Raw genomic sequence first — 17287 nt, forward strand, 5'->3', positions numbered from 1 at the left:
CAAAGCAAAAGGTGGCCTGTTTTTTAGAGCAGAAGGTGATAAATTGTTCTGTTTCCTATCGAATTGTCTCCCCAAATTCCGAGTCACTACTTCCTTTCTCCACAGCTGAGCAGCATCCCTGAAAATGAGGGGGGGGCATTTGTGTGTGTTGCCCTCTTCAGGTTCTCCTTCTGTAGGAAGGACACTGGTGACGCTGTGGTCTAAACCACTGAGCCTCTTGGGCTTGCCGATCGGACGTTTGGCAGTTCAAATCCCCGCGACGGGGTGAGCTCCCGTTGCTCTGTCCCAGTTCCTGCCAATCTAGCAGTACGAATGCACACCACTGCGAGTAGATAAATAGGTACCACTGGGGTGGGGGGTAAACAGCATTTCCGTGTGCTCTGGTTTCCGTCACGGTGTCCTGTTGCGCCAGAAGCGGTTTAGTCCTGCTGGCCACATGACCCGGAAAGCTGTCTAAGGACAAACGCTGGCTCCCTCGGCCTGAAAAGCGAGATGAGTGCCGCAACCCCATAGTCAAGTTTGACTGGACTTAACCATTCAGGGGTCCTTTACCTTTACCTTCTTTACCTCTCCTTCTGTGTAAAACCAGTACACAAGTGGAGAGAGTGGGAATGAGCAACTTAGCTCAGTTGCCCTCCACGGGTTGGAGAAAAAACTTCTGAAGCGGAAGGTTAGATATGGGTTCTGAATAGTACAAGAAGCCTACACAACCACAGGAGGCCCTTCCACTTCAGAGGTTTGCACTGCAACTTGTGAAGGGGTGGAGCTCAACTCACCTGCACTCTATATGCTCATGTTTTGGCTTTACACATGAGTAGACCTCCTGATGAGGGCTTGCATGGTCCCCAAATGTTTCCCTGCATATATATACATAAATCACAGCTATATTGCATCAAGTTGTCCTTTTATGGATAGCTCAGTTGGCTAGAGCGTGGTGCTGATGACGCCAAGGTTGCAAGTTTGATCCCTGCAAGGGACAGCTGCATCTTCCTGCATTGCAGGGGGTTGGACTAGATCAGAGGTTGGCAAACTAAGGCCCCTGGCCCGTGTCCGGCCCGTGGGGGTCGTTTAAGCGGACCCTGAGCTGCCCCCGAACCCTGCCGCCCACTCGGCAAGTCCTCGCGCGCTGCACTAAACCGTCGCAGTGCAGCTAGGGGACTCACTTCCGTGGTGCTGTCGGAGCTTCCTATCCGCCGCAGGAAGCTCCTGCAGCTGATAGGAAGCTGCAGGCGCCTCCTCCGTGCCGGAAACAGCGCATGCGCGTGCACACCCAGGCTCCTCCTCCGTGTCGGAAATAGCGTTTGCAAATGTGCACGCACGTGATCTGGCCTTCGGAGAGATCTCCGGAGGAGTGGACCGGCCCAGACTCCATAAGCTTTGCCGACCCCTGGACTAGATGATCCTCAGTTTTTATACCATTTTTTAAAAAATAGTTGACGATCTGTTTAAACTAGACGGTCATGAGGATATAAGAATTTGGAAAATTAATAAGACTAAAATTTAAGATAAAAATATTGGATGAAAGTAACGCATGTAAAAAATTGAATATATAAGATAAGTGATGCGAAGTGACTGGGAAGTTAACTTTTTCTTTTATCGGAACAAGTGTATATTGTATATTAAGATCCCTACAATATGGTGATTGAAATGTATTTTATGGTATTGTATTTTATGGAATTTAAATAAAGTTGATTTTTAAAACTTAAAAAAAAGGACTAGATGATCCTCAGGGGTCCCTTGCAACCCTGCAATTCTATGTTTCTACCCCATAATGCAGTGCATTTGTTCAGAGAGCAGATATAACTCAGCTGGCATCAGCAACACTCAGCCAAACTTCACTTGATACTTCACCAAGCTAACCTAGCGGGATGCTCTTATGCCATCGTCCAATCTAATATTTCGAGTCAGAGTTTTTGAAGTACTGATTAAAAAATATTTGCAATTTCAGCTGGTGGTGAATGTCAGACCATTGTAACTGGGTTCACTTTTTGTAAATTTATTTTTAACAAAAAGTGGGTGTCTTCGCTTCTCATTATAAGAAACTGTCCGTAAGACCGGTTGAGAGCATCTGTATTATGTGATAATAGCATCTGTATTGTGGCTGAATATAAGTGTGTGAACTGTGAGTCAGTAGTACTTGGCTTTTTAACCACGCTGGCTGCTGAAAATGTGTTGATCTTATGGTGTTAATGCTGGGTGGTCCTCCAAAAGCTGCAGTTAAACAATGTAACTAAAGGGAGTGGGCCCCCCTGGCTGAAAAGACCATGTGTAGGTCACTAGTTTGCTTGCACTTGGCCTTGAGATGCTATTCCCCCCCTTTCTTCCAGCAAATACTGCAACACTCCCGTGCAAATGCTTCCAAAGTGATACTACTGATTACCGACGGCTATTCCAATGGAGGAGACCCCAGGCCCATTGCAGCATCCTTGCGTGAATTTGGAGTGGAGATCTTCACGTTCGGGATATGGCAAGGCAACATCCGGGAGCTGAACGACATGGCTTCTCACCCGAAGGAGGAACATTGCTACTTGCTTCATAGTTTCACAGAGTTCGAAGCTTTGGCTCGCAGAGCCCTCCACGAAGGTACCTGCCTCCAGTTCTGCCTTCCAGTTGAATTTTGAGGAAATGGAACACATTCCATTCCATGTAGAATACTTCCATGGCATTCAGAAATATTGTCATCGCACTGAACTTCTGTTATTTATTTGAATTCTACATTAATCAGGAAATCCTGATCAAATACCGTGTTTCCCCGAAAATAAGACACTGTCTTATATTTATTTTTCCTCAAGAAGACACACTATGGCTTATTTTCAGGGGATGTCTTATTTTTATTACATGTCCAGCCTCATCTCTTCCTTGGCGCCCTCCAGAACTGCGCCTATCACTCTGTCTTATTTTCGGGGTATGGCTTATATTGCGGAAATGCTTAGAAATCCTGTTACGGCTTATTTTATGGGTATCTCTTATTTTGGGGAAAACAGGGTAGTTGATCAACAAAAAATCCAGGAGCTGAAGCAAACCATCCTTTTAGATACACAAATGCAGTAATGCTAAACTCAAACATACAGAAAACAAGCCTGAGGCCTGTGAATGCCATGACGCACATTCTAAGTGTAAGATTCACCTTAACTCTGAGGTGGCTACCTCTTTTTCTGGTCCAGCAATTAAGCATCCCTCTGAGGACCACATGCCAGCAATGGGCGTGAGCATTTCACATTTATGCACATGTAGAAGCCACTTGCCAGATGAGGTGAAGCTGCTATGATACCTCCCAGGCAGGTGGGTCGCTGTTGCTTACTGGGAGGGGGAAGGAGTGGGGAAGGAGGGTCTGGGGAGGTCAATGTAGTGCAAAGATGCTGATGGGGACACCAAATTGTCTCTCCTAGTGCATTTATATGCCACCTGTAGTCTTTCCGAGCACAATTCAAAGTGTTGGTGCTGACTTTGAAAGCCCTAAACAGCCTCGGTCCTGTATACCTGAAGGAGCGTCTCCACCCCCATCATTCAGCCCAGACACTGAGGTCCAGCTCCGAGGGCCTTCTGGCGGTTCCTTCACTGCGAGAAGTGAGGTTACAGGGAACCAGGCAGAGGGACTTCTCGGTGGTGGCACTCACCCTGTGGAACTCCCTCCCATCAGATGTCAAGGAAATAAACAACTATCTGACTTTTAGACGACATCTGAAGGCAACCCTGTTTAGGGAAGTTTTTAATGTTTGATGTTTCTTCTTCTTCTTCTTCTTCTTCTTCTTCTTCTTCTTCTTCTTCTTCTTCTTCTTCTTCTTCTTCTTCTTCTTCTTCTTCTGGGAACTGACCCAGAGTGGCTGGGGAAACCCAGCCAGGTGGGCAGGGTATAGCTATATTATTATTATTATTATTATTATTATTATTATTATTATTATTTATTTATTTATTTATTTACTTCCACCTGTCTCCCCAATAAGCAACAGTGGAGAAATTAGCGTTGCAGCTTCTCCCTTGCCTGGTGCACATCTCACAAATAGATCCCACCAGACAACCTTTACCACCTGCTTTTGCATTCAGGTCTGTGTCTGCTCTCGTGTACAGTCATACCTCAGTTTAAGTACGCCTTGGTTTGAGAATTTTCAGTTTAAGTACTTCACGGACCTGTCTGGAACGGATTAATCCACTTTCCATTACTTTCAATGGGAAAGTTCGCTTCAGATTAAGTACGCTTCAGGTTAAGTACGGACTTCCGGAACCAATTACACTCATACCTTGGGTTAAGTACGCTTCAGGTTGAGTACTCCACAGACCCGTCCGGAACAGATTAATCCACTTTCCATTACTTTCAATGGGAAAGTTCGCTTCAGGTTAAGTACGCTTTAGGTTAAGTACGGACTTCCGGAACCAATTGTGTTTGTAAACCGAGGTACCACTGTAACATGGTAAGAGATTCAGAGGGGTGACACTTTCACTTCCTGTGCAAATTCAAACCCTTCATGAATAGCCTATGGACTACTTTAACCTGCGAATGTTATTAAGTACTTTACAATGTACTGTCTGCCAGGAAAATAATTGCTCTTTAATAAGCTGATATCAAAGTTGAACACACCTTCTAAGAATCGGGCAGTGCTTTCTAAATAATTGCTCTGAAACATGAAACATCTTAGGTTGAATCAGTTTTGCAAATTGTCAAACCAGACACCCCTAAGAGCCTCAAAATAAGTAAGTAGAATGGAGATGTCATAATTTTATAGATCAGCATAGGGTGCAACCAAGAAAAAGTTATATTCCTGCTCTGTTCTTCTGCAGCTTACATTTATTTAATTGAGTCTTATGTAGAAGAATTATCCAGTGAGTCTGGTCCTTATAAATCAACATACAGTTGTAGGTGCTTAAGGGCAGAGGAGGAAATGTATGAATGGATCGTTGCATCGCTGGGGAACCGATGAGCTCTTCTCCCCAACCTGCCGCCCAACCTCTGCTTTGTAGCCAATGAAATATTTGCCTCATTAAGAGTTGAGCAAGGAATGTGGATTAAATTCAAAGCAAATCCTTATGGTTCGTTTCAGGTTTTGCACCCCAAGTTAAAATGTTCCTGATTATTAAAAAAAAAACTATTTTCACCATATTTACGAGTATTATCTCTTAACTCGATTCTTTGTTTGGTACCCTGTTTCCTTCCCAACCCACCCTCTGTGCGGTTACAGATTTGCCTTCTGGTAGCTACATTCAAGAAGACATCTCTTACTGTTCCTACCTTTGCGACGGGAGCGAAAGCTGCTGCGATATCATGGCGAGCTGCAAATGTGGCACCCACACGGGCCAGTTTGAGTGCATCTGTGAAAAAGGATACTATGGCAAAGGGCTGCAACATGAATGTACAGGTCAGTCCCTGTTTTCTTCTTCTTGGGTGTGAATATGACTACGGATGTAAGCATGGGTTGAGGTAGCCTCTTCTGTTTTTCCAAACCCTTTCAAAGTTCCAGTGGGCTCTTCTTCACCCAATAGTATGGGCAGCCCCCCTTTTATGCGGAGGTTATGTTCCGAGGGGACCGCGCACATCATTGAAATCATGTATAATGTATAATTGTTCAGCCTGGACACTGAGGTCCAGCGCCGAGGGCCTTCTGGCGGTTCCCTCACTGCAAGAAGCAAAGCTACAGGGAACCAGGCAGAGGGCCTTCTCGGTAGTGGCACCCGCCCTGTGGAACGCCCTTCCATCGGAGGTCAGGGAGATGAACAACTACCTGACATTTAGAAAATACCTAAAGGCAGCCCTGTTTAGGGAAGTTTTTAATCTGTAGTATTTAAATGTATTTTTGTATTTGTTGGAAGCTGCCCAGAGTGGTCGGGGAAAACCCAGCCAGATGGGCGGGGTATAAATAATAATAAATAATAATAAACCCATTGAAGAAGCCTGCAAACACCCTGTTCCACCCCACTGTGCCCCCTTTCACCATCTTAGTGACGTTTCAGTGACGTCTTTATGACATTTCCAGGTCACGTCCGACTTTAGTGCGACGTAGTGCCAATATCGAATGCGTGTAAACGAGGGAGGGGGCTGCCCATATAACAAACTGAATGAATGACCTTATCAGCTGTTCATGTCGAAGGGGTGATGTAAAAGGACTGAACTTAAAGGGGCTGTTTTAATAGATTCCACACCTTCTCAGTGCAAAATTCAGTTTGACTGACTGACTCGAGCTACAGAAGCAAAGGCTGCTTAAGAGACCAGAGACCATCTTGGCTGTGAGTCATGGGAAACCCAGCCAGATGGGAGGGGTATAAATATATTATTATTATCATCATCATCATCATCTCTCTGCATTGCAGGCCTTTTCCCACCTGGCCTGTGGCATTATTTATGGGCTGTGGCATTATCCAGGGTGTTTTTTTTTTTTTTGCTGTTATTGATATTCATTCTTTATTTTTAGATCTTGCTATAATTTATGTGGAAATCGTTCCATTGGGTTGTGTACTTTCTGATGTGTTTTATTTGCTGTTTGCGCATTTTTTGTTTGTTAATTACGTAAATCTTTTCATGCTGTAATCCGCCTCGAGCATGGTTTTAACTATGGAAAGGTGATATACAAATAAAACGATGGCGATGATGTGTTTGACTCTGCCCTGCGCCTGTTGCTGAACTACAACCTCCTTCATCCCAGGACATTGCTAGGTCTGATGGGGGTTCCAGTTCATCAACATCTGGTGGGCCAAAGGTTCCCCACACCTGAGTCAAAAGGATTAGGTTGCTGCAGATGTGACTGCAATCATTATGAACCATTGTGGGTCAAACTAGACAACACCAAGTTAGAAGGGCAATCCCACTTGCACAACAACCTTCTCCTTGCCCAAACCATTTTTACTTCAGCCCCTTACGTGTACCAAAATCTGTTCCGGAAGGTTGGAAGTCCTGTTGTATCTACTGGTGTGATGTTGGATCTTGCCCAGCATTTACAGGGGTGTAAGGCTCACTATGATCCAAAGTCAAAAGCCTGGAGGAAAGCCAGATTCAATTAAGGAGAAAACGAGGCAGGTTGGTGGTGGAACTTACTGGAAGAAGACCAGGGAAGGATATGAACAATTCGGTGTTCATATTGTGCTACAATCCTACATTCTTGACAGGTATATGACAAGAGAGCTTCCTGAAAGGCTTCCAATTTTGTCCATTTATAGGCATCGGAACTTTTGGTGTATTTGAATGCATTCCGAAGACTCTTCTTAGCAAAATGAGATTGCTACGCATATCTTTTCGAGCAGTTTTGTCAGTTGATTGTTTTCGCTAATTGTAAAAAAGACCTAAAAGCACATCTGTTTTATCATAGGCTGTAGAGTGAAGATGGTTGATTAATGCAAATTGAATTTTCTAATGTGGAATTTGTGCCTTTATCTGACTTCACAAGTTAAATGAAAATTTTACTTGTGGCCACTCTGGAGCATATAATAGTCAAAACAGATTCATCCTTACGTTCAGCGCAGTCTGTATATGCGAATATCATCTGGTTTTGGACATGGAAGATCCAAAACCATAAAGTTTTAAGAGTGCATTTGGCAGATGTTGTTGCTTTTTGTAAGAACATCAGCAAGTAGACATTTTTAAAAGGTAGCATATATTACATGAAGCACGTGAAGGTCTGCCATCTGCTTTGCATGTGCTGATTGGAGAGAACTCAGCTGAAACGCTGCACACACATCATAACATTTAGCCTGGGGATTTCATTTTTCCTTGTAAACATGACTTAATCTTTCTGAAGTCTTGCTGCATTTCCTAAAAAAAAAAAAAGAAAAGACAAAAGACCACATGTGTTCTCCTTGTAAGTGAAGAAAATAGAAAGCTATTTTGAAACCTTTTTTATTTTGAAAGATTTTTGTAACATTTCCCAGCTGAACTTATCTACAGAAGAATCTGTAGAATACACATGGACTCTTTCCCTTCCCCAGTATAATAAAATAGGCAGTGTGTAAGCAAGCAAGTTTAGAGTGGATTATTTTATGGTTGGTGGCGTTTTAACAATGCTACGTATGGTTAGTTTTCCACTTATTAACGCTTATTCTCATTGCATCATAGACTAATAGACTGTGGTTGAGACTCAAGATCTTGTTTGGCATGAGACTGGTGCAGAGGCGTATCATGGGGTTGGGGGAGGCAATCGGCCCATGCATACATTTCTGAGGGGGGCGCAACCAGACACACACCCACCCCAGCAGGCTCCCTCATCGAGGCAAGCCAAGCTGCGCCCGGGCCAAGCCTTTGGGGCTGGGGTAGCAGTGAGCCTCCATCGCCTTGTGGCTGGCGATGAGGTGCTTGTGTGCTGGCCAATAGGGAGGGAGCTGCCACCGCCACCACCCACCAAGGAGAGGCAAGAGGCTCCACCTGGACGGGAAGGGGAAAGGGAAAGGGGGCAGGTGGAAGAAAGGCAGTTGTGTTCTCTGGGGCTGTGCTCCATCACAGAGCCCTAGCAGCTCAGGTGTGGCAGGCGGGTTGGTCTAGTGGGCAGGTAGACAGAGGCAGAGTGGGTGTAAACAAACCTGCCCTACCCTAGCCCATCCCAGCATCGCCCAGGTGAGTGGTGACAACACTCGTCTCACAAAGGCAGCTCTGCAGCAGTGCCAGCTAAACAAGCTATAGCTTAGGGCCCCACTCTCTTGGGGTCCCCCAAAAATTTTAAAGGGGAAAAAACTGGATGTGCTTTTCCAAAATATAAGATAAAAGCAAATAAAATAAAACCTACATACAGCAGCAGTGTTTGGTGTTGTGTTGTGTAGGCTTCTATGATGTAAGTCAGGGGTGGCCAACTCCCAAGAGACTGCGATCTACACACAGTTAAAAACTGGCAGTGATCTACCCCCTTTTTCTGGTTCGGGTCAAAGTTATTGAGTTTTTTCAGGGAGGAGGTAAAATGTTGAGCTTTTTTGAGGTGAGCCACAGTTGTTCAGCTTCTTTGGGGGGAGCCAATGATCTAGCAGTGATCTACCGCAGATGTCCAGTGATCTACCGGTAGATCACGATCTACCTGTTGGACATGCCTGATGTAAGTCATGAGCCCCGTCTGCTAGCTTGCTCCCTAAAATATCACTGGTTTGCTTATTTCTATATATAGGGTACCTACATTATACATGAACTGGTTGCATGGCAACATGGGCAAATGGCTTTAGGTACCTATTAGGTTCATAAATTACCATATAGCGTATATTCAACACAGACACAAAACAGTGACAATTTGTTGTTGACAAGGGACAGCTGGACATATAAAGGGTCCCATTACCTTCAGTAGCTTAGGGGCTCCTTAAACCGAAATCCGGCCCTGCGCACCAGACAGTGGTAAGTTATGTATACCCTGTTTCCCCTTTTTTAATACATAGTCATAAAGTAAGCCATGGCAGGGTTTTTAAGGATTTGAGAAATATAAGACATACCCCGAAAATAAGCCATACTTCTGCGCCGCAGAAACCAACCCCCACAGGCACCTCCACTCACAGAGTCACTCCATGCGGCCGGCACTGCAGGAGCGCGATCAGCTGTGAAGCGGCGCTCCAAGAGCGTCGCTTAACAGCTGATCGCGCTCCCGCCTTGCTGGCTGCATCCCCGCGCTCCGCCTTCTCATCCACCGCCGTCCCTACTGCTTCCGTGCTTGCCGCCACCGCTGGGCTCACTGCTTCTTCCTTGCCTGGCCCAGCCAAGGAGCTTGGAGCGCCCTGCAGCAGCGGGCGGAGCGCCTGAGCCAGCGGCCTCCGCCTGGCCTGGTCAAGGACGCCTGCCGCCCCGCCACCCGGAACCAGTGGCTGCTGTAGCACCGAGCACTCAAGAGAGCCCAGTGGCGCCCTGAGCCATAAATACCATACCGGCAATAAAAAAAACAAGACACCCCACCGAAAGTAAGCCACCCTGTGTTTTTTTGAGGAAAAAAAGTTATAAGACGGTGTCTTAAAAAAGGGGAAACACGGTAGGTAGAAATGCATATGCCTGCTTGCACGGGGTTATCTGTTTGCATTAATTACTGACTTGTGCGTGTTAAAAAAACCCCCTGCATATGTGATTGTTTAATGATCTGCATGCCAATGCCTCATTAATTCTTGGTAGGAAATTGGTTTTCCATGCGGATTTTGTGATGTGTGAGGCAATCATTTAAGGGAACGACTGGGAGTCGTTTGCTCTAGCTGCCTTCTCGATAACTCTTTGAAAAGATATTAAATGAGTCATTTTTGCATAATATCGAGCGGAGTTTGGTTGCTGAAAATATTTTAGTGCCCCCCCCCACATGTTATTTTCAGGACACGGCTTTTGTGTCTGCAACTCACATGCACAAACTGACCTTTTCATCAGTACTGAGATTTTATAAAAAATAATACAAAGACACTCTTAAAAAGGCTTCTTAGGGTGAGTCTGGCGGTTTGAATGCATGTATCTGGATAGAAACCAATAATCGTCTTGAACTTCTGATGACTTTTACAGTGGTTCTTTTTTTGTAGTATAGCAAAGTATCAAATAATATTCCAATATCTCATCCAGAGAATGTCATCATCCAGCTATTTTGCTTGGAAATTGTTTTTCTTGCTTCTGTTCCAGGGTTGCTCAGAATCTAGATTGTTAGTTGTAACCCTTTCAATGCCTCATCAAGTTTCCAGGAAGGGAGTCTAGAATTCTCTTAATTAAAAACCAGATAATTGTGAAAACGAGCCACTTGCTTTCTGTTTTATGCTTCTTAACTCCTTGTCATAAAAAAACACACAATTCCAAACAATTACTTGTCTTATTTTTTAGTGCTTGTGTGTTCAGATGACATGGTCAATCACCTTCTCATGAAATTAAGAGGGCCATTGGTAGTTCTAATACAGTACTGTAGTTCTAAATCAATAGAAGATTGATTATCATTACTTCTTCCCGTTTCTGAAACTGAGTTTAAAGCCATTGGTAAAAAACCAGGCCAGTAAACCCCTTTGAATGTGCTGAAGCTATGGGGTGGCCATGGCAAGCAAATCTATCCTGTTCTTGAAATACCGATGGCAGAACTGTTTCCCCCAAATTCTGTGTGCAGCAGAAATCTGGAGACACAGCAGATTTCTTCCATTCAATTAAAAAGTTGAGTAGAATGTTAGGTCTTTTTCTCCATAAATTAGCCTCCAGGGCAAGGGGGGGCAGCAGGGAGGAAACTATTGAGAGCATGATGGTTGTAGCAGGGACTGCAGACCCCCCCCCGTCTCTGATGGAGCAGCGTAAGTCATAAGAGAGTATATTATAAGGAGTTCTGGTTCAGTCATCTGTCTGAACTCTTCTGCATATAAGTGGAATATATTAACTAGCCATATATTTCCTAGCAATATGTACCAGCAATTTTTGACCTCTCCATCTTAATTATGGGATAAGTTACACAGTTAAATACTGGCTTAACCTTAAACACAAAAATTAGAGTCTTGGTTATATTTTAATATTGCTCTATGCTTTGATGTAAAGCTTTGATTCATTTACTTTGCTTTGATTTGCTAGGCATGGCTTTGATTAAGGTTGAGTGTTCTGATGAGTGCTATTTAATAAGCCTACTTATTCACACACTGAGAAATTCACTTGGCGCAGGAATGATTTTTATGAATATCATCTTAGGAGGGCAGGAAGTTTCAGATAAGAGTTTTCCAGATTTCTAATAGCTGAAGGACACTTTTATTTCCAGAGTAAGTGAACACAGGCATGCCATTCTTACGTAGAAAAAAAGTTTCACTTTGAAGGGGGTGAAATAGTAAGAAGAATATATCGTCTAGGGCAGGGCTGTCCAATTTCCAAGAGACTGCGATCTACTCCCACTAAAACTGGCAGTGATCTACCCATTGGATTGACCAGAGTTGTTGAGCTTTTTCAGGGAAAGCTTCATTAAAGTTGTTGAGCTTTGGGGGGTGGGCATCAGGAACTTGCAATCAACATGGGTCGACCAGGGACACCCCGCGATCGACCGGTAGATCACAATCAACCTGTTGAACAGACCTGATCTAGGGCAGCCAGCGCATGGGTGTGGAATTGGACCCAACCAGTGGGCCAGATCCTTATCTCCCCCACCTGCCCCTGTGGACAAATTTCGACAGGTGGGTGGGGCCACTGGACAAAGTTACATCAGGCGACTCTTTTGCCTGCACAGTTTGATATCAAACCAAAGAAAGGGCTACCACAGTGTATGGAACAACTTCCGCAACCCTCAGAACCCATCAAAAGGTGGAGCGTTCCAACAGAGCGCACAATCAGTCTTTCATGATTTCAGTTAGAATCGAAGGCAAACGGGGTTTCCGTGTGCTCTGGGTTCCGTCACGGTGTTCCGTCACACCAGAAGCAGTTTAGTCATGGTGGCCATATGACCCACAACGGGAAAGCAGCTGTATGGGGGCCTGATTGCATTTCCTGTTGACATGCTACTGTCACTGATATAAATGAAATCTTCCCTGTTGATTCAAGACCGTAGGCACCATTTTGTAAACCAGTTAGGAACCTAGTTGCTCCCAAGTACATAGCTGCCAAGTCTCCCATTTCCCCCGGGAAATCCCCATTTTTCCAGCTGTTCCTAGCTGGAAAAACGGATTTTTCCCCCCGGTTTATTCTGGCGCGGCGGCCATTTTGGAACTGGGCGGAGCATGCTCAGAAGCGACTTTTGATGCTGCTCTGCCCAGTTCCAAAATGGCTGCAGTGCGACTTCTGGCACGGAGGCCATTTTGGAACTGGGCAAAGCAGCATCAAAAGTCACTTCTGAGCATGCTCCGCCCAGTTCCCAAATGGCGGCAGTGCTACTCCCGGTCCCTTATTTCTCTGACAGCAACTTGGCAGGTATGCAAGTATCTATCAGTGAGTAGCTTTTGATGAAGTTTGGAACATATTTGGCGTCCATGTTTTTCAAGTTGTTTATTTCATGAAGGTTTCTTTCAGCTCAAAGAATGATGAAAAAACACATCACAAACCTTAACATAATGGGACTGTTGGCTCTTCTTTGTGCAAATTCAATTCTAACTGAAATAATGAAAGACTGACTGTGCACTCTGTTGCAATGCTCCATGTTTTGAGGTGAACTGTTCGAACTTTGTCCACACGGGCAGGTGGGAAGGGAAATGTAAGTTCTGATTTTCTATTTAGAATGAACATTAATTTCATGAGCTTGTGGAAGTGCTTTCCTATTTTATGCTGGTTTTTAAGTACGTATGAACTTTTAGAGGAAACTACCGGTATAAAATTAGAGGAAATTATAAAATTAGAATGGCATATTTATACAGCCAAGGACTGGGAAGAAGAATGAAATTGCATTCTTGCACAATTACATGAATAACAAGGGGAATAAGCACCATTTGACTTTCTGTGTTTTCTAATGCCTGAACACGTGGGCCTCAGCTCTGTCATGCTAATTTAAACCATCTGACCCTTGGCTGCTAAGTAAACAAACATTTTAAATGGCACATGTTCTCAAGCTTTAAGCTCAGCTGTTTCCGGCACTGCGCCGTCTCTAGTGACTGGGAATGTTGGTTCTAAGAAATATAAACATTGTTGTTGAGCAGCAGAGTTAGATAATCAATGGCATCTTAGGGAGGCTAGACATTTCACACCAAACTCCTAAAGGCAATGACAGCTTACTGAGTTTGTCATATTTTCATTTTGAAACATAAATGTAGGCATATGTTTAAACTTATAACATGTCCAAACTCCCAACTCAACGTTATCTGCATTTGCTTTTTTAAAATTTGCATGTAACTTTCAGTGGCGTGCAGTTCGTGGACTAGGCTAGTCGCTTAAATGTTCCCCTGGCACCTCCTTCCCAAAGCTCAGGAAGCTTGTAGTTGGCTTTGTTGTTGTTGTTTAGTCATTTAGTTGTGTCCAACTCTTCTTGACCCCCTGGACCAGAGCATGCCAGGCACTCCTGTCTTCCACTGCCTCCCGCAGTTTGGTCAGACTCATGTTGGTAGCTTTGAGAACACTGTCCAACCATCTCATCCTCTGTCATCCCCTTCTCCTAGTGCGCTCCATCTTTCCCAACATCAGGGTCTTTTCCAGGGAGTCTTCTCTTCTCATGAGATGGCCAAAGTATTGGAGCCTCAGCTTCAGGTTCTGTCCTTCCAGCGAGCATAGAATCATAGAATCATAGAGTTGGAAGAGACCACAAGGGCCATCCAGTCCAACCCCCTGCCAAGCAGGAAAAACCATCAAAGCATTCTTGACATATGGCTGTCAAGCCTCTGCTTAAAGACCTCCAAAGAAGGATACTCCACCACACTTCTTGGCAGCAAATTCCACTGTCAAACAGCTCTTACTGTCAGGAAGTTCTTCCTAATGTTTAATCAGCACTCGGGGCTGATTTCCTTCAGAATGGATAGGTTTGATCTTCTTGCAGTCCATGGGACTCTCAAGAGTCTCCTCCAGCACCATAATTCAAAAGCATCAATTCTTTGGCAATCAGCCTTCTTTATGGTCCAGCTCTTACTTCCATTACTACTGGGAAAACCATAGCTTTAACTATACGGACCTTTGTACTTGGCTTAGGGAGGTGCAATGCTTCAACAGATCCAAGAGCCCTTCTGCCTCCTTCCCAAAGCCTGGGAAGCTTTTGCCTGGCTTAGGGAGGGAAACACGATGCTCATGTGCACAACATCAGGACGCCATGACATCGATGCCTCCCCCCCCCCAATCACCTTCACAAGTTGGTGCCTCCAGCCCTAACTGTTCCCCTACGAAAAATTTCACCTGCAATAGGCACTCAGAGTGACTTCAGGCTGAAGTGATTTAGAATTTCTTCTGCAGGGTGCTGCAAAGGCAAACTAATATCGCTCTTACAAAGCCCAATTTGTGCCTCGTAAGTAGTTTGCCGTTTCATAACGCAGTGTTGCAATACACGAGAGTTTCCGAAAGAGAAAGAATTAGCCGTGACTGAAATCAATGCAGAGCATCTGTTGGTTGTAACAGGAAATATGCAAGAGTTATATAGTACATGCTGGGATTGGATTTAGCACAAATCTTCCCTGATCCTTGTAGACATGTTAGATGTTTCATTTGCAATTGCTGTACAAGACCTATATATCAAATATTTAACGAGATGCGCTCACTTGAATACTTTTGTAATCCTAGCAGCTTTCTATCTGAACAACTCTTCACAGAATTTTTAAAAATATTTTTAAAAAAATATTGCTGGGTGATTTGGTAATCCCTCACAATGTTGGGAGTGCACTCATGTCTCCTTTATTGAATTACTCCATTGATCAAATGCTGTGTATGAAGTATCCCTTGTCAGAATGAAAGCTGAAGCCTTCACAGCCAAAACTATGGATATGCTGTTTGAAGATGGAAGATTTCAGTGCAAAGGGAAGCCTGAGCAATATTTAGGTATTTCTTCTCTGGTCCCTAGGATATATATTCAGAATTCATGAGCCAAAAAAAGGGGGGGGATGCATTTTAAAATTATTTATTGGGGTTACTTCTTTTGCAGCCCATAATAACAATAGCAGTGCCTTCAACAATGGGTACAAACAACCATTTTCTCATTTAAGCAACACAGGTGTGCCTTTTGTGTGCGTACCTCTCAGAAGGCAAACTTTTCGGTTTTCGAACACCGAAAACCCGGACGTAAATGCTTCCGTTTCCGAACGCGTCTCAGAAGTCGAACGGCTTCCGCTGCATTCCCCCCCCCCAATTATCTCCATTGAAACTGGAAGCCGCCCTTTGTGCCTCAGTTTCTGAACGTTTTGGAAGTCGAACGGTCTTCCAGAACGGATTCTAAAAATCTTTAGAATAAAACCTTATTGGGGAAACCCAAAATACAGCCCAATAAGGACAGAGCGTGTTCAGTTGGTGAACCAGAGCAGCACACGGAAACGCTGTTTACCTTCCCGCTGGAGTAGTACCTATTTATCTACTTGCACTTTGACGTGCTTTTGAACTGCTAGGTTGGCAGGAGCTGGGACCGAGCAACAGGAGCTCACCCCATCACAGGGATTTGAACCGCCGACCTTTGGATCGGCAAGCCCTAGGCTCTGTGGTTTAGACCACAGCGTCACCTGCGTCCTGAAAAATGTTTAGGGGTACTCTAATTTTGACTCAAGAAAATCACCATTTCATAGTTCAAATTGGGAAAAATAAATACTGTATACTACTTTTTAAGCCAGGAAAATCTTCTCAAAAGTCGGGGGTTGTCTTATACGCCGCGTCGTATTTCTTATACGGCAAGTATATCCCAAATTCTATATTTTAACTGGAAAAGTTGGGGGTCGTCTTATACGCCCAGTCATCTTATACGCCGGAATATATGGTACACTAAATGGACAAAAGTATAAAGGTTCACAAAACGTTTAGAGTTATGCATCCCCCTGTGTCCCTCCCCCCCGGAATAAAAGCACTGGGATGCCTATCCTGGAAAAAGGCAGGGCTGACTGGCACGCTGAACAGGAACATTCCAAATTATGGTATAATTATGCATTTAATGCGTGTATCATAATTCAGCACTTTGCTAAATGTTTTTAAGAAACCTTTGTAAGCCTGCAATACATCAGTTGCAAAAAAGCTCAGCATTAAGGGTGAGTTTGTGGAAGCTTCTGCCTTTTGATTCTGTATCAATTACTTTGTAATAAATACCAGTACTACCCTTTTTATATTAAAAGTTACTAGCCTAGTTTCCACTTTATGCAATGAAAGAATGAATCAGCCTTTGAACTTAAAGCTATTCTTCCCTGACTTCCATAATTATGAATTAAAGGTTAGCTGAATTGTGTTAAAGGGATAACTGATCTAAGCTAAGTAAACCTGCTTAGATGGAAGCTTGTTACCTCTGCCTTTAAAGCAATGAAAATCAGGCGGGGACATTCGAAAGTAAGCACACTGACTGTTGTTTTGTTCTGTGATAAAGAAACATGAGTGTAAAATGGATATCAATATTGATGCTCCACACTAGTATTGTCCAATATTATTGTATTGATTATAATATGCGTGGATTGTTCAGATTTTTATTTTCACGTGTAAACATTAGTTTTAGGGAATACTCTGATGTTCTAGGGTTTTTGTTGCCTTCTTATTTCACAGCGTATACTGAGCTTTCTTGGTGGAACAGCACCATAATCTGTTACTAGGGTTGCCAGACTCAATAGAGGACAGGACTTCTGTGCCTTTAATTGCCCTGCTCTCTTTTGAGTCTGGAAACCTTAAAGAGAAACCAGCAGACCCTTTGTTTAATTTCCAAGCAGAGGGTCTGCTGGTTTCTCTTTAAGGTTTCCAGACTCAAAAGAGAGCAGGGCAATTAAAGGCACAGAAGTCCTGTCCTCTATTGAGCCTGGCAACCCTATCAGTTACGTGTCGCCGTCCCCTTTAGAATTCCTT

General features: G+C 44.0%; 1 protein-coding gene across 2 annotated transcripts in view; it reads left to right on the forward strand.

Moving 5' to 3' along the window:
* The window catches only part of SVEP1 (sushi, von Willebrand factor type A, EGF and pentraxin domain containing 1), a 137424-nt gene that overhangs the window by 11853 nt on the left and 108284 nt on the right, over positions 1-17287 (forward strand). For both annotated transcript variants that reach the window (XM_035140342.3, XM_035140343.3), the window contains exons 2-3: positions 2328-2583; positions 5175-5351. In XM_035140342.3, coding sequence (XP_034996233.3) covers positions 2328-2583; positions 5175-5351 — 433 coding nt within the window. The remainder of the gene's footprint in view (positions 1-2327; positions 2584-5174; positions 5352-17287) is intronic.

Source organism: Zootoca vivipara, chromosome 15 (assembly GCF_965207765.1).
Source record: "Zootoca vivipara chromosome 15, rZooViv2.hap1.1, whole genome shotgun sequence".
In the NCBI taxonomy this organism is placed as follows: domain Eukaryota; kingdom Metazoa; phylum Chordata; class Lepidosauria; order Squamata; family Lacertidae; genus Zootoca; species Zootoca vivipara.